The sequence below is a fragment of the Lonchura striata genome, chromosome Z (assembly GCF_050655825.1).
Source record: "Lonchura striata isolate lonStrDom1 chromosome Z, ASM5065582v1, whole genome shotgun sequence".
Taxonomy (NCBI): domain Eukaryota; kingdom Metazoa; phylum Chordata; class Aves; order Passeriformes; family Estrildidae; genus Lonchura; species Lonchura striata.
The window spans coordinates 66,178,638-66,190,709 of record NC_140740.1 but is presented as its reverse complement, the minus strand read 5'-3'; the positions used below and the strand labels follow the sequence as shown (position 1 = coordinate 66,190,709).

At 34.8% G+C, this 12,072-nt stretch overlaps 1 protein-coding gene across 3 annotated transcripts in view; it reads left to right on the top strand.

Annotated features, from left to right (window-relative positions):
- The window catches only part of CCDC171 (coiled-coil domain containing 171), a 161,685-nt gene extending 151,545 nt beyond the window's left edge, over positions 1-10,140 (top strand). Inside the window, exon 25 of one of the 3 annotated variants that reach the window (XM_077790231.2) lies at positions 9,775-10,140. In XM_077790231.2, the coding sequence (XP_077646357.2) occupies positions 9,775-9,812 (38 nt within the window). In that variant the 3' untranslated portion in view covers positions 9,813-10,140. The remainder of the gene's footprint in view (positions 1-9,774) is intronic. The other 2 variants (XM_085566918.1, XM_085566923.1) reach the window with 2 other exon arrangements.
- Positions 10,141-12,072: the final 1,932 nt, after the last annotated feature.

Genomic DNA, 12,072 nt, shown 5'->3' with positions numbered 1-12,072 from the left:
TTTGAAAGACTTCTATCCTAGCTAGGTGATGAAGATGATTTGACACATATAATTTCTGAAGGCCAGAACCACAATAATGAAATAATTCACTAATTTTTCAGCTTTTGTTAGTATTGAGGGTCTTCTTTGATTGCAGAAGGATCATCTTGTATAGTGTTTATATACTTATGGTCAGGGGCCTGTTAGTATTTCAAGTCCTGTGTGACATCAAGTTTCCTTTCACATCTATTAAATCTGTTGCATTCTTTTGGGAGTCTGAGCTTTCAACATTGTAACTTAACCAGAGCTTTGTGAAGTTTCCTGACACATCAAGTCATACAGTTTAGTTTTAATTTGTATATGTCAAAACATCCTGTTGCTTTAAGTATTTTGAGTTTAATCTAATAATTTACGGAAGTTTTCTGTGCTTTAAATAAGAGATGTTTTAGAAGACTGTAATCTCAATGGAAGCTCTGAGTAAAGGAATTGAAGGTATAATTCTGAAATGTACAAGGCACACCAAATTAGTGAAACATCCTTGTTTTGGGGGTTTTGTTGGGTTGTTTTAGAAAACCTAATTTTTTAAACTTGTATTATACCTTTTTGGTTTTACAAACCAAAAGGCTGAAAAACAGTTTCCCAAATCTTCCTCTATGTTCTTCATGACACTTTTGATAGAAGTTTTACATATCTGATGAAAGTTTGGAGTGTTGTATGTGTAGGTGTTTTCTGAGTTTTGGGCTGGTTTTATTTGTTTGTAGCATGTGGTGGTCATGTCTGTTTTTGTTTGTCTGGGGTTTTTTTGTTGCTTTTAACTTTGCTTTTAGAACACACATTTGGCTTAAATATATAGGAAAGGATGAAATTCCATTAGCATTTTTTTATGTTTATTCAGCTAAAGTATGATTGGTATGCAGTAAATACTAATTTCGTTTGCCTAGTGGACTCATTTGAGCTGCATATTCAGCCTCACAGAAAGAGATTATCTTGTACTTGAGCTAAGAGCAATTCTTGGAGTCTTTGCTAAGGAATCCAGTAAGTATAAAAAGTGCTGTTCAAGTAATTATTAGATTTTTAAAAATTAATTTTAGTCTGAAATATAGTTGTATATATAGATTTGGCCAAAACCAACAGAAAAAGTAAACCTAGCTCACCCACACTCAAGTTGTTTATAACTCATAAGCTTGATTCCTTGCCCAGTTAATGTAATTTGGATCTTGAATTTACAGAAGACCTAAATATTAGCCATCAGCTGAAACAGAGCCTAAATTATTTTACCTAGGCTTATACTTCATAAGCAATATTGCTGGAAAGCCTGCTGTTTTCCCTGACCATTACTGTTATAAAACTGCCCTTTGGAACTCTGTTGAAGATACACTACTTCATATATTGCATGTAATCTGTGGGAGAAGTAGTAATTCCCTCTCGAAGTTACCTCAGCTAAATTTTACTGGGGATCAATGAACATTAAAGTACTTGCCTTGAATAAGCAAACAAAATTTAGAAAACTATACTAAACCTATAGGGAACCAAAGGTACCTCTTCCTGGTGAATCTGTCTATAATCTAATTTATGTGGAGTGGGGTGGAACCTTATCAGGATTTTGGCAAGGAGGTAGAAGCCTACACATCTGCAGTGGGCTGTCTAGAAAATCTGCATGCATTGGCCAGTGCTAAAAGGATGGTACCCTTTGTTCTCCTAATACCTTGATGATTTTAATAATAAACCTCCATTTTGAGAAAATTAAATTGGCAGTAACACTAGTTCACTTCTGAACATGGGGTATAAGTCAGTCATTCTTTGCTCCATCACTAGAGGATCTTTTTTAAGAGACTACTCAGTTTAATACAGTTATTTAGATTAACTGTGATTCAGATTAGCCTGTAGGCTAATACAACTGTGCAGGTGTTCTGACCCAAAATGCAAGTGTTTGTATTTTATATATGAGATTCCAATCAGTCGGCTTTTCAAATAGGTGCAGATATGTTGTATAAACCATGTCTGTATCCAGTTTATGGTCCTAGTTCCATTGTCTCAAAGAGTGAACTTTGATGTAATCCTCTGTAGCAGATAGTAAAGGCTGTCAAATCTTGACATCAGCATTTCTCTTGTCATTTCAGGATTACAAACAACACCAGATTATAATCTCAATACCTAGTGAACCAAAATAATATTTATTCACTTACAAGATCTACAGTAGTATTATTCACTATGAGGTCATGCATGTCCCTGACATTTCATTTTAAGTCTGAGTAATGCCATTTTCCTGCATGGAATCTGACTGAGGTGTTCACTATATTTTCTTCATTGCTGCAAAACTATCCACTTCTGCATTAGCAGCCTCTTCCAGAGGTATGTGAGTTCCAATTCTTTATGATTTGCTGCTATTCACCACCTTTCATATTCACCTTTCAGTTTGGTTCTATGTTCTTCCCATAAATTCCTGTCATGAGAGGAGTCTGCTTTACATCTTAATCAGTGTATTTCCTTTGTTGTTTTCCTTCATGCTTAGGACTTCTTTTGAGCTTCTACTTTCTACAGTCTTGATGTCTGCTTCTTTTTGTGAAAATAATTTTTTTTGAGTGGAAAAAGATTTCAAAGATTTTTAAAGAGAACTGCAAGGAGACTTTTCCCTGTAAATATGTTTGGAAAGAAAATAGAATACATAACCTATGTAGGCTTGCTGTAGTTTAGCAAACTAGAATTTTAAAGGGCTATGTAGTTTGTCTTTTGAACCCTGTCTTGCTGGAATTGTGGTAGTTGAAAGCCATAAGGGCAATAGAAGCTATTTGCTATAGTGGCTTTCATGATTTCACTGTCCAGACACCAGTGCTCAATCCAGACTCTTCTGCCCTCTTCAGCACAGAACACTTGAGCGTCATCAAGTACTTGTTACGTGCATATTAGCTTTTTAAGGGACTTTTCTGACCTACTCCATATATTTATATAGAAATATACTTGAGAGAACTAGTGAGCAAATTGAAGATTCTCAAGGCATCTGTCAGAAGAGTAATAGTGAGTTGCGTGTTTGGTGTTATTTTTCTACAAGCTATCAAGTGAATCCTAAAATGCTGATTTCCATATCTTTAATAGACAATTTTTTTATTAGCTATATAGATCCATATTTCTAGAAATACTCCTAAAAATATTGTGTATTTGGCAGAAATGCATATGAAAAATTAATATTCTGCATAACTAAAGATTTTTAATGCAAGAAAGCTGAGTCATAAAGATGCTTTCATTGTTTGCAGACCTTCCTCCTCTATGTTGTTAAGTGCTACTATTGTAAATAAATTAGTTTTTCCCCTCTCCTCTTGAAACAAAATTGCTGTTACAGTATATTTTTCTTAAGTATAAAGTGATTGATGTATTTTACTGGATCATTGTAATTTCCATTTTTGCCAAAATTGCTGTGATTATTAACTCTAGGATAGTTTTTGGTAAAAGATAAATGTACTGTTGGCAAAGGTCCACTATCCTTGTTCCATTTAGTAGCAGAATGCCTAAATTGTAGTTGTGCTGGTTCGTCGCAAACAGACAAAAAGGAAGGTAGCATTTTACTGTGCGTGAGCAGTTAGAGGGCAAGCAGACACCATGCACCTTGACCACCTATTATGAAGCTTTTTGCTGCAATGTCAAGTGAAAGCGAGTTAATTGGGTGAAGCTGTAGAGCATGTTAGGGGCATGGTAAAGGGTTGCTGTCTGACAGCTGAATGTCAGCAGAAGCTAGTGAAGTGTGGCTGAGAGACAGAGACCTGTCACAAAGTTCATGTGGACTGTAGCACAGTTAGGGAGATGAAACGTGGTTCTGTCTCACTTTCTCCCTCATTGCATTCAAGCACCTTAAGATTTCACACTGTATGTGTCAACCCTTGTTCTCTAAGCTGTTTTCTCCTAACACTTCTGCATTCAAATGATTGGACAGAAGATGCTAATGTTTGGCAAAATGAATGTAAATATACTTCTTTTCTTTTTCTGCTAGAGCAGCAGTATACATGCAACTCAAATGAAACTTTGAAGGTTTACGTCAGACAGTCACACTGGATAGGAACTGGGATGATGGCTGAATACATATCTCATGAGAATGTGAAGTTTGACACTAACTAGTGGAAAGCACTTTAACTGTTTTCCCATAAAAAAAGGCTAAGTATGGGGGGCTACTCTGTGAGCTAGTGGTGCCTTACCGTGGTGTTGTGACTCTGATTGTAGCCCCCTTCTCCCCTTCTTGCTAGAAAGAAGTAGAGTGCCAAGAGGGACCCATGAATGTATACCAATGTAAGGCAATGAGAAGATGAGGGAAAACTCATATAGTAGGAAATCCTTCCTTGGAAGGAAGAGAGGCATTGGTTAAAGGCAGGGATGATTTTACACACTGCTGTGAAACATAGAGTGGTGTCGTAACAGAAGTGTAGTGTACCTTTCAGTGTTGTTTGCAGCATGCAGCACAAAGTAAAGCAATAGTAATTTGGGTTGGCCACCCAAATTCAAAACAAATAAATAAGCAGAAGTTGCTTCCACTCATGGGAAAGTGGAAAGACAGTGGTAGGCTTCATGGGCAAAACATACTAAGAACTTATGTTCTAAAGTAATCAAAGCTCTTGGATTAAAATCAAAACAGGCCAGTCATTTCACTATGAAAAAAGAGCACAACTTTGTTTGTCTAATGTTTTGGTGTTAACAGCGATGTACAGAGAATTTGACCTAAAATGGGGAAACTTCCTATTTCTGAAGCGTCTGGAACAAAGGCTTACAATATAGGCTGCGTGTGGAATTTGGCCAAAACTTTTAGAGAACATCAAAATTAGCAATGCAAAACCAAGTTATTTGTCTTTAAGCCAACAAAATATTGAAGATAAAGTGTTCAGCTGGAATGATAATCCATCCAATCCTGTGTGTTCTTCAGGCATACCATGTTTAAATGCATTTGAATGAAACATAATTTTATTTTAAAAAATACAATATATGATGAAATCTTTCTCTTAATTGCTTTTAATTGACTCCAGAGTGTGATTTCACTGAATGAAGTAAATGCAAGAGCTTTAGGAAAGTAAGAAAAAATTATAATTTTCCTATATTACAGACTCATATTTGTTTAAAAACTGAAAGTGGAAGAGGGAATTCTTGGTAATGAAAAGAGCCATTAATATTGTTGTCTAGCAGCATCCAAAGTGTGTTGTGAGTCTAACTTTCTGATTTAGTATGGAATGAGCTGGCAGCCCACTGAATTATTCTCTGATAGTAAATTGTCTGCACAATCCAGGCAGGAGTGCTGACAATTAAAATTTATACCAAATATTACCATTTTCTTACATTGTGTCAGATCACCAATTTAGTCCTACTGCCTCAGCACACAGAATTGCAAGATCACTGATACGGGAAGCACACTTTCTAATTTTGGTCAAACAATTCTTACTTTGCAAAAATTTGTAACTAACACTGTATTACTGGCCTTCATCCACAGGTAATACTTTCAATTTTGAATTTGTAACTAACACTGTATTACACTGACATCCATCCTCAAGTAATACTTTCCATTTTAAATACCCATTTGTAGCATTTGATTATTTCAAATAAGTAAGAAAGTAAGAAATGGCTCTTGGAGCTACTTTTAACAGAGAAAAAAAAAAAAAAAAAAAAAAAAAAAAAAGGTGCAGCATACTAGAATTCCCTTGGCATTACCTGGCAAAAGGAACTCAGTTTTGGAAATAGCAGTCTGAGTAGGAGGTTGTGAATGATCTAAAAATGTATATCTTTCTCTATAGGGAAATAGGGTTTCCATGTAAGTGCTGCAAAATTGTTATCAAAGACAGTGGTTCTTTTTTTAACACTTACTGGAATTGATATTGCACCAGTGAAATGATACAAGGATAGCATAGGTGGGGGAAGCTGAAAGGAATATTACTGGCCATTTGATTTGCTGTCTACTGGTATTACTGTGTATTTGTATGTTGTAGAGTTGGGCTGAGAGGAGTGAATATCAGAAATCAATATAAAGAAATATATTGACTGTTTCTCACTTTCCCCCCACCATTCTCTGTATCTGTGCTTAACTTAAAATTCTTCCTACTCTTGAGAAACTGTACTACTGCCTTCCCAGAGATTTTAGGGGTTGCTAGAATTCTGAAGAAACTAAAGTGACTTTTCCCTCTGCATTTCTGTTTACTGACAGGCATCTTTACACACCTAAGTTTCCTGTATTCTGGCAAATTACAGATCACATTTTGGCCTTGTAATTCAATAATTTTGTTTTATTTACATTGAGATATAACATTGAACTTGTTATTACACCTACACTATCACACAGGTAGGGAACTGTCATAACTTGTATTCAGTATTAATCTTCATGCCCTTTTGTCTCTGATTTGGTCTCTTCTGATTCATGGCTTTTTTATCTCAATTGAAGCCAGTTGTTATTGCATGTATAACCCAGAAGCCTTAATGCAGAAAAATCTTATCACTAGTTATTATTCTGATTTTCTAACAATATATTTCTAATAAGGTGGCATGTTACGTGTCAGAAGAAAGCAGTAGAGAATTTTGGGCTACTGTGTTTTGAAACTGAGTACCGGAAAGCAGTTTAAAGTGACAAAAATTACTGATGGGAAACCTGAGAAGTGGAAGAACCTTTTGTAATAACATACATAGCTGAGGGAAATTGAAAAGCTGTGAAAATTCTCCAGTAAAATTACATTTGTGTAGATTTTGGAAGCTGAAACTGTTCTGAGTAATTTTGCAGCTTCAGCTGCAGAGTTTTCTGCTGCAATTGAAGATAAACTGTTACAAGTATACTGTTTATTTTCTTATGTAATTAGCTGTACCACTGTCATAACACATGCATAGTCTTCTAATTTCAAGTATCCAACTGTGCATATTTTTCCACAAATATGGATATACAAAAGCAAAATGGGCATCTTTGATCACAACATGATGCTTTTCGGTAGCCTGACATTGCAATAAAAACATAATATAAGGATATAATAAATTATGGTATCAAAATATTCCATCACAATATCATAATAAAGCATCCCACTATAAATGAGTTTTAACTGTGGTAAAAGAGCTCAGATGTCATGAGACAACTTTTAAACTAGATCTTAAATTTGACTATAGGTTAGTCACAGAGCAACAATAGAGAAGGACTGTTTTGAAAATCTTGTCCATGTCTAATAAAATTTTTGAATTAACTAAAGTTTAGAAAGCAATTATTCCATAATATGGAGTAATTTTTCAGATTTTGTCTTAAAGAAAACATGTTTTTTAAAGTTAGATGATTAAACTTTGAAACATATGCACAGGACATGACCAGTTACTATATTACATAAATATTTTGAAAGCATGTTTTTGCTAGATGTATGTGTCCTAGATATATATTTGCCTAATGAAGTGTAGCAGTTCAGATAGAGTCATGTATGGCTTACAGTGTAAATAAAGGTGCCAAACAGACATCTTATTTCAAATAAATAATTCCTCTTTTAAAAATTATATAAATGCATATCTATATGATGGATTATCACCACAGCTCTGGCATAGTCATATAAGTTTGTCAATTTAAGACATTCTTTAGAAAGGTGTTTAAATACAATAAAGATGAAAGAAATCTGTTAGGGAAATTATAACTGCCTTTAAATTCCTCTGTAAACATATATGTTCAGAAAATGAATATTATGACAGTTCTGAGTATTTTTTCTTCTAACCTATAGAATACTATTTTTTTTAAAATTCATTATGAGGGTATGTAAAGATATTGAATCAAAACAAAAACTGTTTTTTACATCAATAACATTGCTATTAAATCTGATTTCTCTTCTGTTCAGTGATTAGAATTCTGTTCTTTGTAAGAAGTACAGCACAGGCTCTAGATAACTAACCAGAGCTTCTTTTTCCCCCAGAAGTGAATATTTTACTGTAGCATAATCTGTTGACTTGCTGCCAATCATTAAGTTTCTCTTTTTTTTTTTTTTCAACTCTCAAAGGAAATCTGATTTATTTTCTCTTTACTTTAATGCCATATTTAAAATATAACCCTCACTATCACTTGGAAGAGAGTAATATGTGAGTGTAATCATAGCATGATATTTTTCATTCATTGTGGTATGCTGATTAATTGAGGTGTTGAAAGCAGTACAAACCAATATGTTTAAATTTGTCCTCAATATTTGTTATCCGGAGTGGAACCCATTTGTAGCTTGAAGCTTATTGATTTATTTTCTTTTTTACATATGGGAGTTTTTTTAGAACATCACAAGTTGTTTGTGTATTTCAATACTGTTGTAATGGTTTTAATGAATGATTCTTATTTTAGAGAGAATTTTGTGTGTGGTCATCTGATTATAGTGTACAAAGAAGAGGCTGTTAATTGGTGTATTAGCCTTCACTGAGATCTCATTTCAGGTCTGCTGGTACACTGAGATCTCATTTGTGCATTGGCTTTTTAGTGGTTCTCATTTGGTAGAGTTGAGCCCAGAAGGACTGAAAAACTAGTGGTACAGATCTTGTTAGTCCTGCTGGTTATCTCATCCTCGGCAGACCTAAAATTTAGAAAAACTCAGGGCACTATCTCATTTTAATTATGTACTTCAAACAGTCATCTAAATTTGCTACTGTATGAGTTCTTAATGGAAGTCTAACATAACCTAGTAGTTTGCAGTGGCTGCATTATAGCTTGTGGTGAATCAGGAAATCAAAAGAGTTCATATCAAAGGGGCCTGTCGAAGTAGGTCTTAGAGGCAACAATTGATTTTTCTTCAGCAATGGTAACAGAGGAAAGGAGAGTCTTTCACAAATATGTCTTTATACATAAGACTGAGACTGGATTTGTTGAAGTATGAATATACACACCCTTCATCCTCTCCAGATATATATTAGTTTGTGTCTCTGTAGATATGGGTTTATGCCTCAATGTGTATGTGTTTATATATGCATTTATACTCTTCCTTAAATACTGAAGAGAGTCCCCTGCAAGAGTGCTCTGAACCTCAAAGATACTGAAATGGCCATTTAGTGTGTTAATTTTTTTATTCCATAATTATGCTTTGCATGTGATGCTTTCACATTATAAGATCTGATGAAATTTTTGTTAGTTTCACACCATGTAGTGCATTGGTAAAGGACAGAACTACAAGGCATTGAGTTTTCTTGTTTAGGGGAATACAGAATGTCTTTCTTTATAATTTTTAAAAGAATTGTTACTATTGATATACTGATATTATCCATAATCTTTAAAAGTACGATGCCTGATGCTTTGGTGCTGGAAGTTCTTTAATGTTGAATTATCTGTTTGAAACTTACTGAAATATGAATCATATTCCCATCAATGTGAATTCAGTGTGTATTTTCTTGCCATTTTCTTACAGGCTAGTGTTTGAAGAGTATTAAGTGTTTGATTTCAATTGGTGATAAAATATATTTTAAAAAAACCAAGACAAATACATGTCATAGTTACCATGACATGTATTTCCTAGTAACAGTGACAGGGATACTGGAAAAAGTTTGTTTATTTGATAAAAAAGAAATCTGGCAATTGTAATGAAGAGGGGGTAGAAGTTCTCTATGTTTGTAGCACTTCAAATATAGTGGGTTATTTTTTTTTAACACTTACTTGGGCAGAATACCTGAGAAAATATTATTTGTTTCTTTCTATTAAATATGACTATTGGTTCTCAGGTATCAAATTGTTTTAAACAAGAAGCAAACACTTGCAAATACTTCATATACATACCTTTGTGAAAGGAATTTAACAGTAAATATAAATTCTCTTTTTGCTTTGTTTTTTAAATTTTTTATTTATCATTTCAGGAAACAAGAGTTCAAACATCAGTGTGGCTCCAAGCTAGAAATTCAGCCTGACCAGAGTTCTGTCCTAGACTTTTTGGCATTGCAAGCTGAACCTGACACATCCTACAGTGTTATGCAAAACAGAGACAGTTCTCTGTCTTCAATCTGTTTCTTCAGTCTGGATGTCACATCCAATCCCAGAAGAACAATGGAAAATGGATTTTCAGATTCTTAGTATCAATAATCTTCTAGAAGGGAAAATTATATTAATGTAAAATGATGCAATTAAAGTGTAATTTTTTTGCGATCTTTGAATTGTAGCTCAGCGTTTGTATTTTTTGACATTAATTTTACAGTTTTATGAAAATGTGCATTTGTATGTTCACATTTCTGCACCTGTCAGTTTTGCATACTGAAGCAGTTATTTCTTTAAACTTTTATTTATTGCCGTTGTTCATTTTTTATGTAGTATATTTTTAAATGTTAGAGAATGACACATTTTGGGTAATTTTCCTCAGTCTTAAAAAAAAAATCAATAAGCCATTTTAGTCTCTATCTATCAAAGTTGTTTCATACTTGTCTATTTTAAAGCAGGACTGCAATACTTTAATAGGATTGAGAGAGCTATTTGAAATGTATGCCAATGATTCCTGTCATTTCATGGCAGCCCTGCCATGGTTCACTGAGCCCCCTCTTTTCTCTTGTCAGCTCAACTGAAGACAAGCATTTAGTTGCAAACTTTAAGCAGGTTGTGCAAAACAGAAATGATGTGACTGCTTCTCTTCCTGCACAATAATGTCACTGCTGGTCAATGTGAGAAGGTCAGGTTGCTCCTTGTAAAGCTACATGATACCACTTGCCTATTTGAACAAGTTCAGTTAACCACTGAATCTGGTCCCTGCAGGCGCTGAAAACTCACCCTTTTATCAAGTCTGCATTTCATAAGAAAGAACAATTGTGGAGAGAGGATTTCTGATGATATGTTTATATACTTTATAAGGACAGTTCCCAAACCAGTGTTGCAGGTAATGTATTTAGTTTAAGCTGAAAGACTAAAAAGTAATGGCTGTTTTGACCTTCAAATAGACTCCTTTTTTGTTGTTGTTGGTAGGACCCAAGAGTGACGCCCATCTTTGATGCTGACAGAATTTAAAGCAAGGCCATTGCCCTGCATTTTCTGCCTTGTAGCACACAAAAGTAAAATTGTATGTCAGGCCGAGATGTCGGGGAGCTGACAAGATGCCCCAGTGACATTTCAGCTGGAAAGAGCAAGTGTCTTGCAACCAAGTGGTCAAATATCAAATAATAGGTCAAGCAGGAAGGAGCTGAGTTCTAACCACAAAGAGGTTTCTGGTAACTTACTTGACAAGCTTTTGGGTGCTTTGTGGCTTGACAAAGTGATGTTCTGTTGGGTATCGCTAGACAGACTGTTCTTTATCGCCTTCAGAAGATCAGACATTGACATTGATTAAACTCTTTAACCCTTAAAGGTTAAATCCTAGCATTTTCATCATTGTGAATAAAGAACAAAAGAATTTTTTTAATATACTATTTGTTTTCATATTAATCACAGAACTCCCTAGTGCTATTAACTTTTGATGTGCTGTGTAGTTTTTGACAAAAAAATTGAATGCAAAATCTATATAATAGATTGTTGCTCAGTATGGGCCAGTGATACATTAGAAAAATAATATTATGCATTGAGGAATTTGTAATTTATTCTAATATGTCAAATGTAGGGTTTGATTTTAAAGCTTCGTGACTACTACTGAAATTCCATTTTGGATGGAAAAGAATATTTGCATAAATTATGTATTACTTAAAATGAACAAATCTTCCAGCTGCCCTTGTTTTCAGGTAGTCTAGAAACATACCATATCCTGAGTTGGATACGATCATCAAGTCCAAATCGTAGCCCTGCACAGGACAATCCCATGAGTAACACCATGTATCTGAGAGAGCACTGTTCAAATGCTTCTTGAGCTCTCCTGCTGTGACTGCTTCCCAGGGAGCCTGTTCCAGTGCCCAACCACCCTCTGGATGAAAATCCTTTCCTTGATATCCAGCCTAAACTTTTCCTGACACAACTTCAAGCCATTCTCTTGGGTCCTGTCACTGTCACTACTGAGAAGACATCAGTGCCTGCCCCTCTTTCCCTCTTGAGGAAGTTGTAACTGCAATGAGGTCTCCCCTCAGTCTTCTCCAGGCTGAACAAACCAAGGCACTCCTAATAGGCCTGTTAATTTTCCAGAGATGACCTTTAATCTAAGGGAGCTTCAAATGTTCAGGTATTCTCTCTTGTGCAGTCTATTGCTCACA